At 40.3% G+C, this 27,108-nt stretch overlaps 1 protein-coding gene across 2 annotated transcripts; it reads right to left on the bottom strand.

Moving 5' to 3' along the window:
- Positions 1-2,539: 2,539 nt before the first annotated feature.
- On the bottom strand, positions 2,540-26,322 carry aass (aminoadipate-semialdehyde synthase). Of its 2 annotated transcripts, none has more exons than XM_056387364.1 (24): positions 26,131-26,322; positions 23,530-23,760; positions 22,671-22,847; positions 21,787-21,871; positions 20,684-20,751; positions 20,400-20,546; positions 20,221-20,299; positions 19,599-19,726; positions 19,003-19,151; positions 18,511-18,633; positions 18,269-18,380; positions 17,990-18,049; positions 17,082-17,149; positions 13,191-13,312; positions 12,929-13,058; positions 11,979-12,089; positions 11,694-11,802; positions 10,414-10,554; positions 10,130-10,297; positions 8,821-8,916; positions 8,045-8,160; positions 6,751-6,839; positions 6,111-6,287; positions 2,540-5,510 (listed from the first exon to the last, which is right to left on the bottom strand). In XM_056387364.1, exons 2-24 carry the CDS (start codon positions 23,746-23,748, stop codon positions 5,392-5,394), a joined length of 2,793 nt encoding a protein of 930 aa, XP_056243339.1. In that variant the 5' UTR covers positions 23,749-23,760; positions 26,131-26,322; the 3' UTR covers positions 2,540-5,391. The 2 variants fall into 2 exon arrangements, with proteins under 2 accessions (XP_056243339.1, XP_056243337.1); XM_056387362.1 differs by lacking the exon at positions 26,131-26,322 and adding an exon at positions 24,851-25,132.
- Between the last annotated feature and the right edge of the window lie 786 nt (positions 26,323-27,108).

Here is a 27,108-nt window from a genome sequence, read left to right as displayed (position 1 = left end):
TTGTTATCAAGCTACTGTGGCTGGTCACTAAGCCAGATCAGTATCAGCTCAACAGTTGTACCTGGGAAGAAAATCAGCCTTGGACTTATCCACCAGGACCGGCTGCATGACATTAATGGAGCAGGTAAAAACTTTAAATGCTGATGTACTGGATGTTTTGACATTCCACCAGCCAACCAGGATTTGAGCTGCAGTCCACCTGTGCCCTGGTCTGATCTCTTTCTGTATCTGAGGCCTCTTAGACGAAAAAGTGGTTTCTACCAAAACAAAGAACAGCGAAGCTCAGATCACAACACACACAGCAACAACACACAGACTTTGTTCTCTGCTCAGGACGCCATTACTCCACTATATTATTGTTTAAAATCTCATTTACATAACCTTTAGCTACACATTTTGAAGGGTTCATGTGTGTTTTATGAAGGGAGACGTTGTTAAAGGCAGTGTGACATCAGCCTGGGATGAATTGCAAATTACTACTCTGATACTGGAGAGTTCACACATTGGTCCATGGTGATTAACCCCTTCCCCGGCCATGTCGTCATTCTGGATAAACAGCCTAAAGGTTCCAACTGAACTGGAGATAACATTTTACTTAGATGTAACTGCCAGTGACGGTGAATTTGAAGCTATTTTGTCCACAATGTGTTGCCAGTATTTCCACACTTGGCATACCATAATTACAATCTTAATGATATGATGTGAACGCAGCATTAGTGGGAAATTCTCCATGACAACAGACTGTCATACTAATTGTCCTGGTCCTTGATTGTCATCCAATGGAACCTGAACATTTCACTCTCTAGGCGTTTCTCAAATTTTGCTACAGAAGAAAAAATATTAAAAAATTGAAAATGTGCAGTTGACGAAACATGCTCTGCTCACCTGGATTTGGGGATATTCTCCGTAGATCCTCTCAAACTCTGGGAAGAGTCCTGGTTGTTCCAAACTTCTTCCATTTGAGGAACCTTAGATAAATCTCAAGTATCATAAGAAAGAGTCTGAAGACTTATGTCAATGTGATATTTCAGTTTTTCCTTTTTAATAAATTTGCAAAAATATCTAAAATTCTGTTTTCACTATGTCATTATGGGGTATTGAGTGTAGATTAATGAGAGGAGACATGCATTAAATGACTTTAGCATCAGGCTGCAACATAACAAAATGTAAAAAAAAAAGTGAAGGGGTCTGAATACTTTCTGAATGCACTGTATCTTTTCCCTTTATGGAATCATGCTTTAATCCCTGCACTGAACCAGTTATTCCAATTGATTTCCCATGTGTTAATCCGGGCTAAGACTCTGCAAGAAACGCGTCTTTTCAGGACAGAAAATAGGTCAAGTGTCCAGACGTCATCTTGACCAGCCGCCGTATCCACACCTTCATTTGCATTTTTGACTTTTCATAATTACATGCCCAATTATCCCCTGCTTGGTGGCCTATTTTGCATGGCTGCCTCCAAATCGAGTGGAAGCAAAAGGGCTGATTGTCTTTTTTTCCAGAGTGGAGTATTTACATGTTTTAACTGCTGCCTGTTACACACTCCATAGTCTGGTTCATAAGATCTTTGATTACAGCCTAAATATGAAGGTCAGGGTTTAAATAGATGCAGTGATGGATGAAGTATTCAAATCTTTTACTCAAGAAGTGAAGGTCAAAAATCCTATATTTAAAATTAGACTTTTGTATATAACCATTATTTATCTGATGTACATTTATCTTTGTAGCATGGGTTTAGAAAAATGATTTATAAATGAACATTATTGTTATTATTATCATCAGGTAAGTAAGCAGCAGTTTGATGTAGCTGGCTGAGGTAAAACTAATCTTAGCTACTTAATGTTGGGTAGTTTATAGCACTCTGTAACAATACATCATGCTATATAAAGTACTGATGTATTTTCTATATCAAAGTACAGCAACAGCTGTTACATAATTAAAGTGGGGGAGGTAGAAGCAGAAATTAGCAGAAAATGGTTTTTACTGGAACTTATTTGTTCTGGGTAAATCTAAACAAGTAAAACCTAAAAATACCATCCGACTGACATGGTTGAAATTAGCTAGCTGAAAGGAGCAGGCCTTTCTTTCTCATTTATAAGCTAAATGATTATTCAGTTAATCAAAGATATAATTGAGGGATTAATCAAAAATGAAAAATAATCATTTAGTTGCAACCGGGTTATAATGCAACATCCACCTTCATGCCGTTCACCGCTCCAGCTTTCTGCTTCAGCAAGATTTTGTCCGTTAACAGGGAGGATCTGCAACACAAAAAATCTGAGGAGTGAAGGTTTTGTAGGAACAGTTCAATAAATAAATATGAAAATAACAAAAAGGAATTCCTTCTTACTTGTAGTGGTGCTGTAGTGGTAATGTAGTGTACTGCCTTGACACTAATACTGTGGGGCTGCATGAAAGATTATACTTTATACATTTATAAAAAATTATAAAACAATAAATGAATTAACTGCGTTTGCATTGAAGAGAAAATAAAGCAAAGATTATATTTGTCTTTAAATGATGAAAGAGGGAAAAAAAATCTTCACAAAAAGATTTTTTATTGAACCATTTTTACATTTTCATAAAGTAAAAATGTGCGATCAAAACAAGCGACAACAAACGAACATGAGTTCTGTAATCATGAATTTTCTTAAATGTCAAATCAGACATTACAGACCAAACAAAAAATTAAAAACATAAAAATAAAAACCGTGTTCATGTTGGAGATTCAGTCAGTGAGTAAAATCAAATCAATACTCATTAATATTTTATGATATTAATATTCAACTTGACAAACATTAATGTGTTAGTGTTGATGGACTTTGATTTAAATTCTCTCTTTTTTCAAGTCAAGTGTGTGATTCAGATCCAAACCTGCACATCTACCTAAATCTCAAACAACACACTGCAGTTAAAACCCTCTGGAGGCTAACATATAAACCAAATATCAGGAAAACATGATATATTATTTAAAAAAATATATCTCAGGTACAACATTAGGTTTTCTTTCTCCATTTAAAGCATGTAACAAACCGTTTATAAAGGTGACCACACAAAACCCCCAAAAATAAAATAAATATTGCTCAGGTGGCAAACAATAAATACTCATCAGTCTGGGAAACTTAACGCAAATACAGAATTCACTCTTCAAAACAAATTCAAAACAAATCAAGACTTGTACTTCTGCGCTCAACATTAGCCGAGTGCTGCTGTTACTGATCATGTTTCAGTTACCGAATCGATCATGAGTTAATAAATAATATTCCAAACATTTGTAGTGCTCGTATTTATTTTTGCGATAATATCCAATAAGATAATTTTAAATTCAATGTTTTCAATTTGGATTTTTCTAAACAATATTGTGATTGAAATTTAAATAGCTATTTTATGTAAATTTACCCCCACACTTGTGGTCTATGTGGTATAAAACAAAATACATTTGTATTATGTATGTGAAAATAATCAGATAAAATAATGATACTTGTTGAGATCCCTGTTTTTTTTTTTTTACTGACTTATAAGTAAACTTCTAGGGGAATAGTGACCAATTTAGCTAATGAGATATAACATCAGCGGTAAACTTGACCTTAATATATTGAAATGTAACCATGGACGAAAGTGACGGTATGTATAATGTTAACAGCTACATACATCTGCTGGTAATGCTGACAAACTGCAGGTATGTCACACCCGGCAAAGCACCTAAAACCTGTGGTTAATAAAACTAAAATGTATTAAATGTTTAAATACTGCTTTTAAATGTTGAATTGGGGGACTAATAGTAAAGTATTACCATGTTGTAATGGCCTCAATGACACTGTTAGCTGCTCTCCACTTTTGTTGGTGAGGTAACATTAGCTTCAGTGAAACCATCGTTAGCTTAACAGGCTCACAGGAGAAGCTAACATTAGCTTCATAAAATGACATGACAAAACTATGTTAATTCTGAATCCTGGAGGTCGTGAGTCAGAGTATTTAAGGTTACAAACATAAACAGAAAAATGTATATAAAAAGTTTAACAGATTTTGACTACTCTACTTTCGACCAACTGTCCGTCAGTTACTAGCTAGCTCCAGTAGTTGCTAGCTAGCTCCAGTAGTTGCTAGCTAGCTCCAGTAGTTGCTAGCTAGCTCCAGTAGTTACTAGCTAGCAGCTAGCTAGCACTAACGTTAGCTTTAACTTTTACTTTATGTCTACAGTTTTAATGGAATTAATTGTATATATATTTTTTTTTTTCTAAATATTACTTAAAAGCTTTTTTTTCTGTAGAAAAAGGAGACAAACCTTGTGTCTTTAAAACCTGCAGTGTTGTTTTAGATAGAATATAGAGGTTAGAGTCGCAAATTTACTGATCTTTGTTATGTTGTGTAAAAAATCTCAAAATAACGAGATAATTAAGTGGTGGCCAATAGATACTGATTTCATACTAATTTGTAGTATTATCATATATTTTTTAAGTAATTTGGGAGGTAATTCCATACATATTGTTTAAGCAACACAAATTATTTACCAGCAAAAAATAAAATAATACTCACGATCCTGAACAAACCAGCTGAAAATAATCACTAGCAGTTGCTCTCGGCTTCGTTAGACTTCACACTGAACGGTTCATAATGTGATATTATACAGTGGGTGAGAACTGTTAACATGTTTTTGTAGAAACACTGTGTCTGTAACTAAGGCGATGTCTTCCTTGCAGACTTTTATCACGGTTTGAAAGTGAATGCAGTATTGAGCTACTTTTGCTGGATTTTTAAGTAATACAGATGCTGTTTGAGCTAACGGAGAATAAGGACAGTTAAAACATGGAAAGGTTTAACAGCTTTGTTGATTTCTAATAGACTGACGCAGACTGAACGTTCCCCCTGTGGGAAAGCTTCACTTTTTATCTTGTTTTTAATAGGTGATAGTCTCTGGGAAATGTAGTCTCAATCTCAGTCAGACCTTGTTTCTACAGTAGTTTCGCTGGTATAATGAAAGACGTTTGTGCTTTTTAATGCTTTAAATTTCTAATGCCTAAAATAGTGTTTGATCTGTCAACCTTTTACACATCTTCACAGAAGAAATTTTCTCTGCAACAGTCAACGCCGGTGAAAAAGTGATTTCAGCTTGGCACAGATGCAAATTCAGCCAAACTAAGGATGCTCATATTAAACTGATCTCTGAACTTATATCTGATTATCATCACCAGCTGCCTTTTCAGCTTTTTGACCTATAACTAACAAACATGGTTTTAAAGCATCATCAAATAGTAAAAAATTTCATTTAAACACTAAAAATAACTTTGCTTATCAGCAGCAAGTTGGTGAAAAGGCAGCTAATAGCGTGTGAATAGCGTCTGTACAGTATCTCTGGAGGTGTTGGATAGGATTTACAGGCAGTTATCGGCTCTACTCCTCCAGGGTGCTTTTGGACATGAAGTGCAGTCCTTCCTCCTTCAGTCGGACCAGCGCCGGCCCATAGATCTCCTTTGTCATCGGAACCACCAGACCCTTCGTATTGATTTCACCTGCAGAGAACAAACGCACAGCTCAGTAACATTATCTCACGTATTCAATATTATATCTGCTGTTCGGTGGACAAACTGCTCAGAAAATCATCTAACACCTTTTTCTACTTTCAGACAGCCACTTGCTTCAGTTCATTTTAGAACATATAGAAGGTTACACATCAGTGAACACAGCCTGAAAGGACAAACTAACGTTAGCTTTACAGGCTAACAGAACAAACTAACGTTAGCTTCAAGGACTCACTGGACAAGCTAATGTTAGCTTCACAGACTGACAGGATAAACTAACGTTAGCTTGTCCTGTCAGTCTGTGAAGCTAATGTTAGCTTGTCCAGTTAGTCCTTGAAGCTAACGTTAGCTGATTGAATTGAACTGAATTTTTCCATGTGTCATAAATGGCAGTTTTTTCAGCATAGTTGCCTGACTATAATGTGACTGCATCCCGTGTCTGTCCGATGACAAGACAGCCAGAGTTGAAAAGAGGGTATGCTAATGATGCTAATTGTTTGTTTCATTTTATTCTTAAACCAGCTGCTTATTACTTCAATTTGACTGGCTGTAATCATCAGTTCAAAAATCTTCCTGAGTGATGTTACTGACCATCAAGGACCATGCGAGCAGCAATGGCTGCTGGGTATCCTACAGTCTTGGCCATGGCAGAGAAACCGCTGGGGTCGCCGTACACCACCAGGCTGATGTGTTTGGTCTCCAGCTCGCCCGTCGGGTGGCGAAGCCCCACGTCGTTCCTCATGATGATCATGTCTCGCTCGCCCTTATCTGACCGAGGGAGAGAAGTCATTATCAGGGTTTGTGCAACGTTCAACCTTTTTAATACTAGACACAACACAACACATTTGATATGTTTCACATTAATAATACCTGTTTCATATGAAAAATATCAATGAAAATCAGAATGAATGATATGGACTAGAACTGCTTACCAAGTTAATGGATTTACTGACATTTAAATCACAAATTCTTGTCAGTGCTTCCCGGCAGTATATAACAATTGGAGTTGAAACAATTACATGATTAATCGATTTGCCAATCAACAGAAAATAAGCTGTCAACTGTTTGATGATCACTTAAAAGTTTGTAATTTGATGGTTGGACAAAATAAGATATTTAATTACATTAAGTTGGACTTTAGAAAATTGTGGCAGGTATTTTTTTTGTTTTCTACCAAACGATCTTCTCATGTTCTTCTGATTTGTGGTAATAAAATGAGTTTGTTTCTCACCAAATGACAGTTTGGCTTCCAAATGTTTTGCCAGAGCAGCAAGAACGCTGTCGGCGTGAGGCACCGCCTCGTCACTCAGCATCCCAAACCTGAACACAGAGACACACACAAAAAAAAAAAAAAACAAGACTTTTCCTCACAATAAAATAACCTTCACAAAGCCGTATTAAAAGCTTTAAAAGAAAATTACTCTGCTTCAACGCCCCAGCAGCGCTGCGGCCCACAGCCCACACATCCTTGGCTAAATCTAAAGAGATGAGCAGTTGCTTTTGTCGCTGCTTTGCTGGTGAATTGAATAAATGAACAACAAGTCATTCAATTTGAGCTGCAAGCGCGTTGGCTTTTTACCCTTTTAAAGGCAGAGATGGAATGTTTCCAACAGTTCAACGCCGGAGGAATTTACGTTTCAATGCTAGCGTGGCCCTCTTCCCTTCACCGCCAGCGGCAGCACAACAATGACGGCTCAGAGCCTTGGTCTGAAGACACCCTTGGAAAAAGCTGATTTAAATTGAGGAGTGTGCACACTACACCACTTAAGGCACGCTCAATAAGGAGAGAAGTGAAAAGTGTGGAGAGGAGGAGCAGCCTCGGCCTTGCTCTCAGCCCGCCATCCACAGCGCTGATGCCAACTTTGAAGAGCGGCAGACATCACATCTGCCTCCCCCGCTCAGAGCCGAGCTGCACAGACAAATGGACATCCAGATAACTAGTCGTAAGAATCGGACTGTTTTTTAAGAGCAGATAACCAGCTGTTCAACAGAGAGTGGTGTAGGCGACTGAAAGATCCAAAACACGAAGCTAAAAACTGAGTTAAAACTAGAACCTGAAACTTTTTGGCATCTGTTTAATCGTGTCATACAAATGAGGGCTCTAATTCTAGTGTGTGTAAAATCTGCAATAACTTCAAAACTGGGCTGCAAAATCCAACTAATCTCTGGGACTATATCGAGTTAAATTACTGATTTTTCCCTGCGTGTTATCTGTGATGAAAAAACATCTTTTTCAGGACCAACATCTTCACTAAACTATCTTTAAATTACATATCTGAATGTATTAAAATGGAGATTAATATTATGTTGGTTCCAATATAAATATTGGACTGAAAATAATCAAAATAAACTTTATTTTCTTCGCTGAAAGAACTCGTTTTGTTTGTAGATGTATTTTCCTCAGAGTACAGAGGAGATTTTTTTCCTTCCTCGGTGGCAGGTCTGATACTCTCCAGATGTTACCCTGATGTCCCAGATGTTTGACAGACCGGTGAGAAGCCTGACAGCCATCTTTGGTCTCTCACCATCTCAGCGTGTCCATCCTGAAGTCGTCCTTTCCGATGCGCTCGTATACGGCTTCTTCAAAGGCATCATGGGACATAGACGAGGACAATCCCATCTGCTTACAGAGGAGATCTTTCTGTAGAGACGAGAGAACAGATCACAGTTACTCCAGACTTCTAAGACCATCACACATCCAACCTTTAAACCTCCTAGTTTGTCTCCTTAAACTCCTCGTTAAGTTCGTCTCCTAGCTCCTCTTTAGCTCCTACACTGAGTCTTACCTTCGTCTCCTGAACTGCCCTCTTTTTCTAAAGATTAGACACTTTCAGAAATGGCTACATGAACCTTTTAAGAGGCTTCAAGGTTACATTTTGCAGGTGGGCCACTATCTATACATTTCTCTTTGGTGTGCGTTTTCAGAAAGACGAGCGACAGGATTAAAAATTGCTTCTTGTCTTTTGATTTCTGAACACGCAGCTCTGTTCTGTTTCTCTTTCATCTCAAAAGGATAAAAGACAACAAACGTTATCCTGCTGTAAACTCTCATCAATGTCAGAAAGCCTCGGCTCGCCGCAGCCTTGATGTTGACAAGCAGCTATTGACAGTAATAGACTTGTCAGCAAAACCCACTTCCACGGTTGGACGCTTCAAGTGGAAGATCTGCAGGAACAGCTCATTTTATAAACGTGAATGCCGGGCTGGAGGATGAAGTGGGAGGCACAGCTCAGCCGCCTTTCAGCCGTGTGTTTCACTGTTTTCATGATCCCCTTTTTAAACGCTGAAAGGAGGTTCTTACCCAGGAGACGGGAGATGAAGTGGGCTGCAGGACGGGGCAAGGCTCGCTGTCAATCAGACCCAGTTTGACAAACCCACTCATGGCCTTGGAGAAGCCCTGCGGGACAGAACGAGAGCTTGACTCAATCAACGACAATGAACAACACAAACAAACATTTATGCAGGAATATATATTTCTGTGAACTGTTGAGAAGAAGAAAATCTTTTATTTTGAGTCTTTTAGTTTCAGTTTGATTTTGGACTCACAGGGGACGCAGTGATTAACAACCTGGTTTGAAAGCCTTGATGTTATGCCCATAACCACAACATATCTATTACATATTTATTGTACTTGTTTGTTTTCAGATCTATTTGTTATTTATTTATACACAGACCTGTAAACTCAGGGGACGAGGACACAGTTCTGGGGATCATAAGACCTCACAAGAACATTTAAAAGATTTAAAAACATCTCATGCAAGAGTGTTTTCTGAGTGATCCAATAAAAATATAGCAGATTTCAGGTAAAAACACTCAGAGAAACCAAATCCTGCAAGGTTTGGATGGTGGGTCCAGGTGGGCGGGGCTTGGTGACTGCTTTGTTGTGACATCACAAAGTTCCAGAAGTCCTGACGGCTGGTTTTAAGGCTCAGTTTCTGAATACAGGCTGTGTGCATTTCTCTGTGGACTGAGGCTTTGATACTTTCACAGTATTAATATAGAAGCTAGAGCTGATCTATAATCACACTACACATGGACAGAGAGCTTTACACTGGAGGAGCTTTAAGTGATTTCCATTTTAATCCTTGAACTCTAATGAAAACCAAAACATGATTGTGTATGTATGTATATTTGCTGCATTTATTTTTCCTCAATTTCAAATCAGGAAAGAAATTAAGATGTTGCTTTTTTCTCGATTTGACAGTCGACAGAAAATTGAAACTATTTTACCGACTGACTGTTTAAAGACATGTTTTGAGTTTCTATATCTCAATAATGACGTGTTGCTGCTTTTCATAAAACTGTAAACTGAATATCTTTTAAGACGTCAACCTGGGCTCTGGGAACCTGTGAGGGACATTTTTCACAAATGTCTGACATTTTACAGACAAAATGAAAAACTGCTTAATCACAGATTTCAACAAGTCACTGCAGAGAAGTCGACAACAAACAGGTTACTGGAGCAAAGCTGAGACTTCTGACAATGAAATGACACCAACGTTAGAAGTTGGTGGCAGTTTCCAGCTGCTGACAGCTTTTAGCGGACGTGTGTGGTGTGTGTGTGTGTGTGTGTGTGTGTGTGTGTGTGTGTGTGTGTGTGTGTGTCGTACCTTGAAGCGCAGTGTTCCTCTGATCAGTGTGTGCGCGCTCTGGATGCCGTACGGCTCGGCGTACTTGGTGCTGTCGCGGTTGGGAAATCCCTCCAGGCTGAAACCGGGCAGGAAGTCCATCGGCGTGGAGGAGTCCATCAGAGAGCCGCCGGCCGGGATGCTCACCACCTGGAGAAGACACAAACACAAAGATTCAGTTTCTTTCTGACGGATTGAAGACAGTGTCATTCATGAACAAACTCACACGATCATCATTGATCGACGGCCCTTTGAGGCCTCTGTACCTGGTCGTCTTTGAGGAAGATGGCGGGGCTGATGGTGTTGAGGAGGACGCCGTACGGACTCCAGCTGAACTTGTAGCGAAGAGGATTGTCTGAACATTCAGGAGAAGGAAGACCTCCGCAGAACGAGCTGTAGGACTCCACCTGAACAACGCCGGTAGGAATTAATATTCAATTCATTTTTCTGTCAAGAATCTTGACATGAGTTAGTTTTAACAGAGGTCAGAGTCACTGCATGATTTTAAAGTTTAAATGTTGTTTGGTGATTAATTTAAAACAGATTTAAGATAAATATCATCATTAGGGGAAAATCAATACATCAACATCTGAAAGACAGAGTCAAACCAGAGCTGTGATCACTCTTAACTCAGTATGCAGCAAAATGTATTCGTCTTTTTATTTGCATGTTATATTTGTAGTTGTGTGTTTTTGTTTTACGTTACCTGGCAACCTTATCTGACTGTGGATGTAAATGAGCATTTTAGCTAAAATCCAACATGTTACCATCTTGTATTTTGTGCTAACATTCATTAACATGTATTAACATGTCCTTATCAAATAAAGAAATATAAAATTAAAAACAAAGAAATGAAGTCCGATCTTAATGAATCTGCAGATATTTTGTATTTTATATACACTCGGTGCTTGAACATTTTTGTTCAAATTTTCAATGTTTCTTCAGCAGTGATGATGGGGATATGTAGTGAGAGGGACATTTTAAAGTGTAAAAAAATGTTCTCTGCCAAGAAAAACTATTTTCAGTTATAAAGACAAACTCCATATTTTGTTGATTTTTGAAGTGAAAAGAAATAAATCAAACACCTGAGTAAAAACAGATATGAAAACACGAGTGTTAAAAATGTTGAAATACTATAGAAAAGATTTTATGCTTGGCTGAGGTGTGAATTAAAAATTAAACTGCAATGGAAACAGACTTGGTGAATAAATGCCGATGTACAGGAAGTTAAAGACAAACAAACTGTTTCAGGACAGATTTCAGCTGAATCCTCTCAGGCTTCATTTATAACACTAATCAATAATCAAAACCATCGACTTGTGCTTGACCCTGGTCCGTCAGAACCAGAACTAAATCAAGTCCTTGTTGCTTTAGAGAAACAGGTTGAAATATTCTCAGGCTGTTTTCTAACAAACACCACGTCACCTGGACTCATGTTCAGTCTGTTTCACGGTTCAATACGACTCTGCCTACATGTGTTCAAACAATCATTATCACACACACACACACGCACACACACACGGTCAGAGTGTGTGTGTTGACTCACAGTGCAGCCGTCGGCTTTAGCCTGGTCGATACACTCCATCGCCAGCATGTGGTCGATACCCGGGTCCAGGCCCATCTCATTCACTATGGTGATGCCCGCCTCCTCCGCACTGAGACACACACACACACACACACACACACACACACACACACACTAAATTACAACTGAATACATGTTATAACTGTTCCCTGTTGTTATTACTCTGTTGAATTATGATAATAATAATAATTCATTTTGTAGTAAATGGCGATGAAATCTTAGGAACTCCTGTTTTCCCGTCGTCACCTGCTCTGCAGCTCCTTCATGGCCGGACTCAGGTAGCTGGCTGTCACCATGTTCACCTTCCTCTTGATGCAGTGTTTGGCGATGAGCGGGTGGAAGGAGTACGGCAGCATGCTGAGGAGCAGAGGGAGACGATTGGGTCAGGACGGACGGCCGATGAGTGCACATCGAGAGGACTGATCAAAGCTGAGCCTGACAAACTGAGTCTGACATGTCCACAATGCATCATCCCTCCAATGAAACATAACAGCTTCTCAGGGGCTGATAATAAAATAACAGCATTAATTAACTGCCATGAAGAAATAAAAAAGCACTTCCTGGGTTGATCAAGCTAAAATTTGCTTAACAACTTCTGGTAACACTTAATTTTACAGCTCCTGCACTTTCTAGCCAATTCCCTGGAATCTTTCCTCATAACTTCCTACATATTAACTGGTATCCAGCTGTAAATTACCGGATTATTTCAATGAAGGGAGTTAAAAAAAAAAATTATTATGTTGGAATATAAATTATATTGTAGGTATGTGAAAAACAGTTTTACCAAAAATGTGTATGTGGCTATTTTTGGACATAGAGTAATTTACAGTTACATAGCAGCTCATTTTCATAAAATTATGAGGGAAACTTCCAGGACATTAGCTGGAAAATATGGAACCTGTAAAATAAAACCTTATTTATGTAAACTCTTGCTTTTATTGGTTGTTAAGGTTCAGCAGACCACCGGTCCTTGTTTTTTTTTGCTGACCCAAACAGTCACAAAATGTAGCGAATGAAGCTTAAAAACTAGAAGTTGATTAGAAGCCCGATAAAGTAAACACGCCTTTCTTCGGGCTCCGCCTACTTTTGGGGGCGGGGCCAAAAAAGTAAAAAGAAAAACACTGCCTGAAAAATGAACAGAATTTTTCATTAAAATTAGACTTTTTTCTGTAACACAGTGTGACTTGCAGCTGTACCTGATGACCAAGTCATGGTCTTTGATCAGGGAGTCGAGGTGTCCTTCCTGGCTGCTGGCGTCCAGCGTGACGGGGATGGTGTTGGGATATTTGGCCGCCAGCTCCTCCGCCTGCCTCAGCAGCACCGACGCTGAACACAGACACAAACACAACAGGAAAATAATGTCACTGGAAGCAAACTGGCGTCCTGGGTCTAAATGGTGGTCGAACTAAAACCTTAAAACATTCAAATGTCACTCATGAGTTCGTAAGTCGAACTCACCCACAGTGACCTGGGTCCTCTCATCGCGGGTCAGATACTCCACAACGGGTCCGGAGACGTATCCCGAGCCCAGCAGCAGGACTCGCTTCATCCCGCTCTTCTTCATGATCTCAGCCTTCTCCCTGAACAACATCAGACACACTGAGTTTAGAAACACGAACATCAGTGAGGCTCAGTGCGTTTCCATCCACGGGTCTGGAGGCCGGGATGTTGAATCCTGAGCCACAGATGGAAGCAACACAGAGGAAGTCGTCGGGACGTTCATGAAACAGATGCATTTAAATGGACGGTGTAACGTACTTAAGATTAAACATCTGTAGGTGTTGCGGTACAATCTGCTTTATAACTGACACTATGTCTCTGTTCTGTGACACTATTCAAAATGTTACTGAACAAGAGAAAAAGTTTGTATCCGTTAAAATATCTCTTGAATATAGAGGAGATTGTACAAGAATTATGTACAGGATGGAAAACAGACAGGTTATTTACATGGAGGATGTCATGCTCAAATAAAAAAATAAAAAACATTAAAAAAAAAAAAATTAATCAATTAACCAATTAAATTAAAAAAATTAAAAAATACAAATCTGTGGATTTTTGCAGATTTCCAGAATCTTTTTGCTATTGCATTTACAAAATAAACGCATGTGTAAAATTAATGTCTGAAAACCACACATGCCTGTGCGTTACTGTATCTTTTAAGACGATGTTTCTAATTTTATATTAAATGTCAAACAGCTGGTTTCACATTTTCACATGAGTGAAACAGCTGAAAATCACATTTTACTGGATTTGAATTTTTCCATGTGCAACAGTTTTTCATGTGAAATATAATTAATATCGAATGCTACTATCTTGTTAAATATTCAACAGTTTGTAATAATTAATGTTAAAGTTTACAATAAATATAGAGCAGTAGTACAATTAATTTATACACATTCATACATTTTAATAATTAAAAATCCTGGTAACCTTAAAGTAATACTAAAATAATAAATACCAGTAGCATTAATTCTATCAGTACCTTAATTCAACAAATAGTTTTTTCTACATCTACATTTTTTAGGTAATCAGGGCCATGGCCAACATTTGTAACAACTTTATTTTTCTAACAGCTTATTAAACAAATGGAAAGTTTTTTTGAAGTAAAGAAAGAATGTTTAAAATGTGAATTCACTTTCAGTTTACAGTCTCACTTTCTTTAACAGTACGCTGTTAAAGACATGGTTTATATCCAGTGTTCAGAGAGTGCTGATGTTCGGTCCAAAGCCCTGGTCACATATGTAACCCACAGTATGAGAACTGCGTGTCTGCACCACAGCAGCTTTCAGAGCCTCTTAATTAAACTGAGGTTTTCTCTAAACAAACTGATTCAGTTAAAAAGTGTGATTTTGCATGCTGGATTATCTTAACACCATAACAACAATAACACTATAATAGAGGCATCACTCCAAGTGTCCTGTGGCATTAATATCCCACCACCACCCGCCTCAAATCCCCCAGGAGTCAGACCCCTGGACTCGTTAGCTTTGGCCTAATTGGATGCAACACCGCACACATGCACGAGTCACAGCAGGACTGACCGGCGGTCCGCCCCGCCGCCGCGCCTCGTCTTCTTAATTAAAAAAAAAGAAAAGAAAAGAGAGACGTTCCCTCGGGAGGATTTCTCCCTGAGTTTACATATCTTAAGGAGCCCGGCTCAGTCAAAAGGATTAAGATTTGGTGGCATGGCTTGTCTGGAAAAATGATACTTGGGATCAATTAGGAAGAAAACTCATCAAGCCTAAGTGTGGCCTAAATATGATACGAGGCTCCACTTGGCTGTTTAAAGAGCTGCTGAGGAGCAAAGCCCCGGTGTTGATAATCTACAGAAACAAACATTATTACTGTTACAGCAGCTGAATATATTTGAGAAGCTCATTAAAATGTCTGACGCTGCAGATAAGCTCAGAGCACTGTAAAAGAAATGTGTAATCAATCAACAGAATTTAGAAATGAATCAAAGCAGGTTTAAAAGATAAAACTTAATGAACAGAACGACGGAGGACTTTTGATAAATGATAAACATGCAGACGAATGATTTTTATTTTAGAGGAGTCAGAGGAGAAGATTGGATTCATCTCTTTGAGTCCAGGACAGAGGGAGGTCCAGGGCGTGAAAACCCAAACCAAAAACAGCTACGTCAAGTTAGCTAACATTAGCTTGAGTGCTAACATCATGTAGATTACACATTAGCTAGAGGAACAACTTTAAAGATCTATAGTCACAAACACTTGGGAGATTTGCCAAAAACTAGCTTTCTTTATCATGTTACATGAATGTCATGCACAGTGTATATGGCCTTTTTAGAGAGGCTAGCAGCCCCCCCCCATTTCCAGTCTTTGTGCTAAGCTAAGCTAAGCTAAGCTAATCACATCTTGGACCTAAGCCTCATTCATCCTCTCATCTGACTCGTGTGAAGAAAAGCTACCGAGATTTCACAAACTGTCCAAACTTAAAATTTACATGCCAGAATGAAATGAAACAAGACAGACTGATGGCGACAGACGGGGTGATGGCGGTTTTTTTTTTTTGTGTAAATTGAGAAGAAAAAATGTTTCTACTCCTCAATACCTAAAGGCAAACTCCAGCGTCTGAGGTTGGCTAGCAGCAGCAGCTTACTAGCACGCTAGCCATGCAAGGGGTTAATGCAGAGGCAGGTTGGCACAGCAGACACCAGAGGGCAGCACTGTGCAGGAACAACCACAAGGTGATGGTTAGTCGCTACGAGTCCAGCTTTCAGTTCTGCTCGCTGGAGGACACTAAAACATCACAAAACTGCTAGGTTTAAACAGTTAGGGAGGGAAAACAGCAAGAACATGAGACTATAAGGCACAAATATTACTAAACCTTTAGTAAGCTATTTCTAAGTTTTGCTATTGCTACATAGCTAACGGTAGCATTAGCAGCTGTTTACTTACCAGTCAAGAGCTTCAGACATTGCTGCATTTACAATTCAAGAGGTTATAATGCGCCCTCTGAGAAGCGCTACTTCTTCAGGGCAGACTGGACGCTACAGTGACTCGGTATCGCAAAGTAACATGACAGGCTAGCTAATTAGCATGCTAACTTCAGTAGGAGAAGTTATAGAAAGCTAAACAAGGGTTGTTTTCCAACTCTGGAGACTCACTATCGCACAATAGCATTACATGATGGGATGGGCTGGAGCTAGTTAGCTAGCATGCTAACTTCAGTAGAGGAAAAGAAGTGATATAAACAGAAACTAACAAGAGGGTTGTTTTCCACTTCTGGAGACTCACTATCGCAAAATAGCATTGCACAACAGACTGGAGCTAGCTAGTTAGCATGCTAACTTCAGTAGGAGAAGTTATAGGAAGAGAAGCTAAACGAGGGTTGTTTTCCACTTCTGGAGACTCACTATCGCACAATAGCATTACATGATGGGACAGGCTGGAGCAAGGTGGTTAGCATGCTAATTCAGTAGAAGAAAATTAGTTTCTTCTAGACTGGTAAGTAAACAGCTGCTAATGCTAACGTTGGCTATGGGGGTAATAGCAAACTTACAAATAGCTCCTTTAATAAGCTGCTATCAACTGTAAATCACACAAACACTACAGTTTCGAAAGCTAACAAAGGTTAGCTATATTAGCACATGAGAAACAATGAGAGTTTAAATGTTACCTGTCTCGTAATCTTTAGACATGTCATCCATTGACTGGTTGCATTAACTCGCAGATGGAACAGGTGTGTGCCAATGTAATAATTTTTTTTTTTTTTTTTTTTACATGTATAATATAACATAAAAAGCAATGCTTTCAACAAAGTCCCAAACACAGAACACAACAGATGACGTGCCGTATAACACACACAGGACTCTGAAATAAGTCTTACCTTCTTTCTCGAAGTTTTTCGATGTATTCAAACTTTGGGGTGAGAACTCCGTTTGAAGTGATGACAGCCTTTAGAAACAAAGGTGATAACAAACAAACTTTTTTTTTTAAATTTTAAATTGTTTGCAAAGGCGTACAATTAATATTGTCAAATTAATAAAGATTGTAAATAATAATAAATAATAATGCTGAAAGAATCAAACACTGAATGAATGTCAAATGTTTGCCGTTTTATTCTTAATTAGGTCTTCAATAGCCTTTTATCAAATCTACATACCTAATCTGAATCCTTTTGAATCCCTCATTGGATCTCGTTAAGTTTAGATTTCATCATTTAAGTAACTAAAGTTAATAAAAAAAAAAAAAACTGAAAGATTCAGTTTTCAGTGGTAGACACTAAATGAGTCAGCACTCACATTAATGAAGCTATTTTAATCAATGTTGACAACCTGTAGCGTCAACCTGAAAACGAGCGGAGCAACAGAAGATCTTAAATGTCGATTATTTACTGAGATTGACAACATTCACAACATTTTGTGCTTCAGATGTTTTGATGCATATAAGTGGGACTGTCCACTCTGATGAGCTGCAGCTCACACATCTTAAAGAGTCATATACATTAACCAGCAGACCAAAGTTTCCCTTGACATGTTGCACAATACACTCAGATGTGATTGAATTCGCTTCAGCTCTGATTCTCTCCCAGCTTCTTCTACACAGAAACAGCAGCCAAGGCTCATGGGTATTGTAGTATTTAGAGCTTTCGTGCCAAACTGACAAAACATGACTTCTCAAAAAAAAAAAAAAAAATTCTTGGCTAAATTAGAAAACAAAGTTGTGATGTTGAGAGAGCAGATCTCAGACCAGCAGCAACATGTTTTTGTAGCAAACCAATATGATGTAACTTACGTCTCTGACTTGCGGGCTGAAGTCCTCTTCCTCCAGGGGTCTGGTGGCGTCTGACGGCAGCTGATGATGACAGAACACAGAACTTACATAACAAGAAACTGGATAAAAGCACCTGTCCCTGTGTGTCGGAGTTCACCGTGTGAAACCTGGTGCAGCGCTCCCCCCAACAGCAAACTCCCCCCGACGTCAGGCAGGGAAACCGAAAGCAGCTGAGAGCGAGAGAGAAACCCGACGACACCACCGGCTGTTCTCAACTCACCTGCCGCCCTCATGTCTTACCATCTCCCAGATGTAGGGGAAGAGTCGGTCTCCGAAGTACTCCGTGGCTTCGATGGGAAGCTGAGCGGGAAGATTGTCGATGGAGCACATGAGGATCCCGATTCCCTCCACGCTGCCAGGAACAGAAACAACAAATAAAAATAAATGAGATCAATCTCAGTCGTTATCTGAACTAATGAACACAGAGCCAGAGAGACGTGGCGCGGGTGAACAGACGCGGGTCATGAGCGTGTGGGACTCACATGTCGTGGTCAATGTGCTGGTCGGCGTCGTACATACAGAAAGGCTTATCGATGGTGGTGCACTCGTTCATGAACTCTATAGAGCCGCCGGTGTCAGCTGATATGTCGCAGATGGCGAGCAGCCTGCAGAGAGAGAGAGAGAGAGAGAGAGAGAGAGAGAGAGAGAGAGAGAGAGAGAGAGAGAGAGAGAGAGAGAGAGAGAGAGAGAGAGAGAGAGAGAGAGAGAGGTGTTGGTGAGGTCAGAGCGACAGGCTAAACTGTCCCTCTGATCACACAACTGAAGATAACAATGTGACCTTTGACCTCTGTGGAGATACGGCAGCGACCTTGGCTGCACTTTTACCCCAGTCACCGTCAGTGTGTGAGGCACATCGCTCCGTCACCTCCAGCGCTCATTACACACTGGAAAACACGACGGACCGCTCACTGAGCACTTTATTAGGAACACCACACCGACACTGGGAGAGTGTGGTGAGCAGCTCGCGCTCTTACTTGTGCGGCAGCTGCGGCGACCCCCCGATGGCTACAGACAGGGTTTTGGGAGGTCTCATCAGCCTCTGGGCGTCCATTCGCCGGAGGAGTCGAGGGGTGTGGGGATCCCAGTAGATGCCGTTGATCAGGCAGGTTGTGTACGGCGCCACCTGCGGGTCAAAAAGAGATGACACGACATTTCTACGTTGACCACGTCCTCAGAGAGCGAGACGTGAGAGCGAGGATCAGAGATGAACAACTTACGTCCCTGTAAATAAAAATGAATTTTACATTTAGACTCCGAACATTTTAAAGAACAAATGATTCATGAAAACAATAATCTGTCTTGTTGTGTGAACTGTTATTGATGAGGCAGATTAGTGCTTTAAGCCGGACTGTGATGAAAGTCGACGCACGCAGTAAAACAGGAATCTGTGGCATCAACACAACCTCACCAACCAGCACGTGTTCGATCCCGCTGACTGACACCAGAGGACAAGGCCCCTGACGGACTGACAGCGGCAGGTGGGAGCGAGGACGAGGGGGTGTTGTAACAGGGGTTAGTGTGGGGGTGGGTGTAGTGGGGGGGGTTGTGTGACAGAGGCCAGCAGACTCACGCTGGTCCTGAAGTGGGAGGTGTACAGCTCCGGGTGGATCTCGTACTCCATGGGGTCGTAGATGCCGTCGCTCTTCCTCATCAGGTGATGGTGTCGGCTCAGAACGGTGGCGTAAACTTTGGTCATGTCTGACGGGAAAACGATAAACAACAACAACAACAACAACAGACGGAGGAGGATGATGATGGATGCATGGACGTAGCTGTTCACATAAATTACAAAAACAACAAGGTAAATAAAGGATCCACTTAAGGTCGAAATCACACACAATGACAACGACTAAAGATAGACCCAGATACATTATGTGATAAATTAACACTGTACAGTGACAGTATTACACTTTAATAGTCAGGAGGAAATATAAAGAGCTGCACAAACTTTGACAGATTAAATTAAATCGAGGACACAGTAGATGTGCACACTGTCCTCCCTGTCCGAGTGCTGTCTGATCAATGTTGGCACATTAATAAACAGCATAAACAACTTTTTCTTTTTCTTTACTTCCCAACCATCTTTTTGCTCTTTACTATGAAGTTTCCTGCTTTGAAACGTGATAAACGTCAGAGTCACTTGTCTCTTTACAGACAGACAGACAGACAGACAGACAGACAGACAGACAGACCTCCAGTCTCAGAGACTTCCTTCAGCTCGTGAGGTTCAACGTATTCAACAGGAAGCTCGTTGATGATGTCCTGGGCTCCCTGCAGGGAAGAAACAGATTCTCCTGACTCCCGACTCTGGAGCCGCTGGGTTGTGTGCGTTTGTTTTTTCGGTTTAATTTAATTTAATTTAATGAATTACCTTGGAGACGTTGCCGGTTCCGGTGAAACAGAACGTGACGGGGCCGATGGATTTGGGCATGAGGCCCATGGAAATCTCGTACCCACAATCCCTCACTGCCTGGATGGCCTGGCTGACGTTCCTGTAGTTGTGAGCCATGCCGATGTGCTGGGAGACAGAAAGAGACGGGAATCACACGAGGAAGCAGGAAGCTTAAGGTCAGATTTAAGGCCAAAATAAAAGACGTTAAGGACAAAGTTGTTTTTGTGTATTCGGATCAAATGAATGAAGAATGAGTCTCTCACCATGAAGGGAGTGTGGTGGCCGAGAGCCAGGAAGCGCAGCCCCAGTCCGTGCAGGATGTTGATCATTCCTTCAAACGAATAAAAAATAAAAAGGAAGATTCATTCTGATTAAACACAACTTGAAATATTTGCCAGTAATAGGCAAAAAATAAGTTGGTACATATCTGAAAACTCTGACAAATATTCACAAAATGTTGGAAAAATATAAATATTCATACAATTTCCAAAAAATGTAGTAAAATCTCCGAAAAAATATTAATAAAATCTCAAAATTAATTAAGTAAATCCCCCCAAAATTATTTTTTTAATGTCAGAAAAATTTTTATTGAATTTCTGAAAAAAAATCTTAATAAACGTCAGAAAAAATATGAATCATTAATAAGAAAATATTGACTAATAAACAATGTCAGGACAACCAGTTCTATTGTGTTGTAGATAAATCTGCAGTGTCTCACTGAGCAGCTGCAGTCACATGACTTTTCATTTCTTCATCAAAATGAAGTCAGACAGATCCCCTCTGTGTGTGTGTGTGAGTGTGTGTGTGTGTGTGTGTGTGTGAGTGAGTGAGTGAGTGAGTGAGTGAGTGAGTGAGTGAGTGAGTGAGTGAGTGAGTGAGTGAGTGAGTGAGTGAGTGAGTGAGTGAGTGAGTGAGTGAGTGAGTGAGTGAGTGAGTGTGTGTGTGTGTGTGAGTGAGTGAGTGTGTGTGTGTGTGTGTGTGTGTGTGTGTGTGTGTGTGTGTGTGTGTGTGTGTGTGTGTGAGTGAGTGAGTGAGTGAGTGAGTGTGTGTGTGTGTCCACTTTCCACAGTTTTTCTATTGTATTCAAATGCATCTACTGTGTTCTGCAGCAACACGATCACAGGAGTTGTGGCTCTTTAACTTTGCACAGAGAAGATTGAAGCAACACAGATAAAATGTTTTTGGGAACTTTCTGTTTGCGTGGAGTTTTTCCTCTGAGGAAAGACCGACTGGTTTGTTTTCGTGTTGACACAAGTCTGACTCAACAGCTTCAGGTCCGGCTGATGAAATGATGAAGGTTCATGTCGGTTCACACGTTAAACAAACAGTTCACATGTCTGTACGAGTGTCCGAGTTTCCGTCCTACCTGCGACGCCGGCCCACTGACCGAACGCTACGATGCGGTAGCCGTTAGCGTCGACCATCTTCTCGTAGTCGATCAGACGAACTTCCTGAAAAGACAAAATGAACATCGTTGTAGTTTTTTTGGGGAGTTTGAATCTGCAGGAAAATCAAATGCACAGAGACACAAAGGCGACAAGAGTTTCTAATTAATGAAATATCTTTCACTAAACGTCTCACTGCTAGAAAATGAAAAGTGTTTGTGGTCCTTCTTTGAACCTTTGACTGAGAGGATTTACATTAACCAGCAAACTAAAAAGTGATTTTCATAAAACAATGGATTAATTTCTTACATTTTTGGAGTCAGTACCCCCCCCCCCCTTCTTTTGATATACAGGAATATGTTTATATGTTTAAGTAAATTATATATCAGTTCCTGGGTGAGAGGTTTGGGATGGACGGAGGGATATATATCTAAACCAGTCAAAATCAATAAAGATAAGTGATACAAAAAAATATCTTTCACTACATCACTGTGCGGTTTTATGAACTTTAAAGGTGTAAATGCTGTGGTGTGCAGCACAGGTTCAGGCCTCCACCAGCTGCAGTTAATTAGCGTGTGAATTCTTGATTCATGGTCAAAAAATGGGATTTGTGTGGTCACCGTGACCTTTGACCTCTGGCCAAGAAAGTCTAATCAGTTCATCCTTGAGTTTAAGTGCCAGATATAATAACATCCCCTGCGTGTGTGTTTGCGTGTGTGTGTGTGTGTGTGTGTGTGTGTGTGTGTGTGAGTGTGAGCCACAGAAGTCAAGTTCTTCTGCACTAAGTGGAAAAACAGTTCACTGTACATTAGTGAGGAGGATCTGCTCTGTGCTGGTGTCTCAGGGCTCCTCTAAGTGTTCTCACCTTCTTCAGCAGGTCCTCCAGCAGCCCCATGTTGGCCTCCTGAGCCTTGATAGTGTGGGAGAAGAAAGCGTACGTCTTCCTGGGAATGACCTTCTCCTCCGGCAGCCTCTTCACTCCGATTATCAGCGACGCCTCCGAAATGTCCTCCTGGATGACGGCCCCGGCCTTCATGTAGTACTGAAACCATAACAAAGCGCCGACTCAGGCCGGCGGCAGAAACATGGCACAGCACAGCACAGCGTGACATAACACACACACCTGGATCGTTCAGTGTGTGAAACAAGCTACTGGAAACCGTTTATCAGTCCCAAGTTAAGTTTCAGGAGACAGCTCGGGTGGTGCTGCTCTCAGTCTCTTTCAGCAGCTGCAGATACTGTTTTGCTTGTTGCTGGTTTTATAATAAGGATTGATAATCAGGACGGAGCATTTTATTTTTCTTTCTCAGTAATAAAACCATGCAACATGTTGGGAGACAGTCTTCATCACTGAACATTAATCACACTTCTGTATTTATAGCTGTTTATTTGTATCTGAATAGAGATTTTATTTTGATTTATGGGATGTTTTCTGAGTGTCTCTGTACCGACTGTACGTGGCCTGTTTCTTCTTCTTCTGCTGCTGCTGTAACACCTGAGCGCTGTCTCACCTTAACACACTTTAACCTAACCTAGACTGGTACCGAGTTACTGAGTGAGGCTCCAGGTCCCAGACCTTCACCTGCAAAACGTCACAGAACCAGATCCATACACATAACTACAGAAACATGCAAAACTACTACAATGACGTGCAAACCATTCTGCACCTCTTTCACTGTGGAGGTTTACAATTTAAAGACATTTGTCTCTTTTTACCGTCTCACCTTCTCGTGGATCGCTCTGCGGTTGGACGGCTGCACCAGGACTTTGACGCCGGCGTTGGTGAGCTCCTTGACGTGGCGCGGGGCGAGCGGCGCCCTCCTCTCCCAGGGGTTGATGTCCTCGCGGCGGATGGCCATGACGGCCCTGTGGTGCTCATAGCGCCGCTGGCCTGCGAGGCAGCTCCGCGTCCTGTTACCATGGTGACTGAGGAGTCTGAACATGACTTCACCCCCCTGCTCGGGACAAGGAGCCACAGACGCTGAGTGGAGACTACAAACACTCACACAGACTGACAGAACTAGTTTTAATTAAACGGAAAAGTTAGTGAGTTTCTTTCTTTTTTGCACCTTTGACCCTCGGATAAAACAGCATGAGAATACCAGGGCTGCAACTATTGATCATTTTCATTATCAATTCATCTGCCGATTATTCAATCAGTGGATTAATCATTTGGCCTGACAATAGTGGAAAAACGTCTTATGATGAATGATTATCCCGATAATTGTTGATGAACTTTCTGTCGATCGGCTCATTGATTAATCGCTGCAGCTCTATATTTGCCAGTCAGGGGAAATCGAAAGGGTCAGAGGTCAAGTTCAGTTTGCTGCTGGGAGAGCGCTGCTGACGAACAGGTGGTTTTGACAGAGCAGGAAAATTACGACACACTAATGCAACGGAAAAAAACCAAACACTGCAAACAAGTTAATACCACATTTTTCAAACAACAGACGGATAGATAATCCCTTAAAACTGTCAACTCTTGTTTTAACATTTCAGTTTTTGTACAGATTAACCATAAGACATCTTTGGTGTTAATCAGTGACTTTTAGAGGTGATGGTCGATTTGTCTGTTGGTCACATGTTTCCCCTGGTTCCAGACTGCATGCTTTATATTTGTAATAAAACCAGTACAAGTACAAAACGGCAAAAAAAAAATAAAAAAATCATATATCTCAAATTGTCAAACTATTCCTTTAAGGCTTGACCCCTCAGATTTATCTATACTGCGTGTATATTGATATATGACAATAATAAGAAAGCCGATGAGCACAAAAAGCCACTGCAAACTAGGGCATCAGTGGTTATAACGTCAGTATTGATCCCCGCGAGTACGAAAGTAAAATAAGTGAAAATGTTAATGGAGTTCCGTGTTGACTTCAGCTCGCGGTCTCTGTGTGGCTTTAGACTGTAACCACATGTTTCGGTTCCGGGGTCCGGTCAACACTTGAACCCACTTCGAAACTCACGCTCCTTAAGTGGAGTTATCGTTTTCGCTGATCAGTTGATAGGCAGCGCGTGACGCAGCGGTCGGATCGAACCCACCTTTTCTTTAACCGGTATCTTGCTTCACCACGCCGGCTCCTGGCGAGGAAATGTGGCGACGGTTCACCGACAACACCGGAGAGTCACTCAGAGGTGAGCCGAGCTGCAACCTGCGACTTCTGTTTCTCGGGAGTAAACTAATCCGCTTCCGGTCAGAACTTCAAAATAAAACTTAATCCTCCATGTATGATTTTAGCTAGCAGTTCAAATTGTTGTGTGTCAAGTAGGCTAATTAAATTCCATCATAGAAAAACAGTGATTCAGTATTAATACAACTGAAAATTGTTTTCTTTAATTATAGACTGACTGTTTAGTGTATAATATGTGAGAAAATTTTAAAAATTTCAAAAATGTACTATTGTTGAGTGCAGTGGTGGAAAAAGTACTCACTTTTACTTTAGTGAAAGTGCCAAAAGCAAACGTAATCAGACATTAACAATGACATGAGTCTTACTTAAAACGTTAATGTACTGTCGCTTTTTATTAGATGAACTTAAACAATAGAAAATAAACAGTAATTGTTGCATATACAACAGAATATAGCCTATGAGATCTGCTTCAGATTATTCGGCTGTTGTTGAAACCAGATAGTTTTCACTGACTGCAGGACATGTGCATCCAGAATCTGCTGTTATTTAGTACAACCCACTCTTAACTCAATCTGTGTTTTCTCTGTGCCACTGGTTGCCACACAACCCCCGGAGCAGAATGTGTCTACCCCCATGCTGAGTTGGCAGGGGGGGGGGTGTAAGCGCTGACTTAGCAGGGTGCCCAAACTCTCACACATGCTACAGTTACTAGTTAGTTTTTGTTTTTGTTTTTAATTTTCAAGTTCATAACATAAAAAGTAACAGTGCATTAACATTTGAAGAAAGGCTCATTTCAATGTCTGTTTGCTGCAGGGGTTGGATTTACTTCTTTACACTTCGATAATTAATAAACTATATAATTTGCCCAGGGGTGCATAAACCTTTGCAAACAACAGTGTCCAAAGTACAATTTGCTGTTCTTAAATTTAGCATTCTGCGTTTTATTTTGAAGGGAACTACCGCTTTTCCGGTTTTACGCTGATGAGCGGTGCCTGAGCGTTTTTCCAGGGAAATTGATGGAATGATGGAATTTCCCGCTTGTTTTGTTCGCAGCGCAGCCCGAGTGGGCGGCTTCAACACAGTAACAAGGAGCAGGTTAAAGATAAAAAAGAGATGTTAAAGATAAAAACAAACAAACACTCGTGTCGGTGTTTGTTTTTACTCCAAAGAAAGTAAGAGGAGCGTACTGACCTGTTGAGGAGTTACTGTCAGGGTGGGTGGAGTTACTTGAATGTGACCGCCCGTAAGAGCCGCTCAAGGATTAAAAACGAGCGCCCATCCGCTGCAACCCTTCAAGGAGGACCTGTCCGCGAGCTCTACCACCACGAGCTGCCTCTGCAAGGGGTTTGAGGCAGCTCAGTCTGTCCGCCACTCAGCTTCCGGAGCCGGGGAACGGCCTCCTGCTCCGCCCGTCGCACCGTGATGACCGAAAGGAGCCGGGAAAAAAGTGGAGGCACTGGTTTAGCCTACTCCACCTTTGTTTTCCTTCATAATCTTACATGTTTTATCAACTCTGTGAAAATAATAAAGAGTAAATTAATAATTATCACGACATTTTTGAAAACTATTTTTTTTTTTTTACCTTATTTTATTTTATTTTCAATCTTTACTATCTTTATCCTTGTCCATTATATTTTGGCTTCTTTTCGTAAGACTCTATTGTAATTTCCACAACTTTTTTTCATTATTAAAGTTTTTTATTAAAGGAAAAAAACAAACAAACCAAAAAACCGGCTTTGAAAAAAAAAAATCTGCTTTTTTCTTGCAGTGTAAACAGAACAGTTGTCAAAACCAATAGTAAGCTACCTGTATGTCACTATTTATTAATTTATTTGTTTGTTTATTCATTTATTTTGGCTTTAATTTGAAAGAGCTGTGTTGTACAGAAGCGCATTTATGCCAAAAACAGATGAACAGTTGATGATAAAAAATAAAAAATGTAAAAGAAAAATCATGTTTAAGTCAAAAATAAGACGGGAAGTAAAAATGTTGACAAAATTTTACCACATATGAGAATAAAATTTGACTTTCTAAGTGACTTAGTAGGCACATCCTTTTCATAAAAGTTTTAATTTTGTGCTCAAACATCAAACAAACAAACTGGTTATTTTATGAATAATTGGAAAATAATAGTTTTTATATTTTCTTAGTTGATAAAGCTTTTAGGTT

Source organism: Seriola aureovittata, chromosome 10 (assembly GCF_021018895.1).
Source record: "Seriola aureovittata isolate HTS-2021-v1 ecotype China chromosome 10, ASM2101889v1, whole genome shotgun sequence".
Taxonomy (NCBI): Eukaryota; Metazoa; Chordata; class Actinopteri; order Carangiformes; family Carangidae; genus Seriola; species Seriola aureovittata.
Note: the sequence above shows the minus strand (reverse complement) of the source record. Positions and strands in the feature narration are given on the sequence as shown.

Bases quoted from the DNA above. Each gene is read 5' to 3' on its own strand.
- aass (XM_056387364.1), bottom strand. From the start codon at position 23,748: ATGTTCAGACTCCTCAGTCACCATGGTAACAGGACGCGGAGCTGCCTC. The intron at 20,300-20,399 runs GTAATTCATTAA...TCTTCCCTGCAG, and splicing joins GAACCGGCAACGTCTCCAAG to GGAGCCCAGGACATCATCAA. The intron at 11,803-11,978 runs GTGACGACGGGA...TGTGTGTCTCAG, and splicing joins ATGAAGGAGCTGCAGAGCAG to TGCGGAGGAGGCGGGCATCA.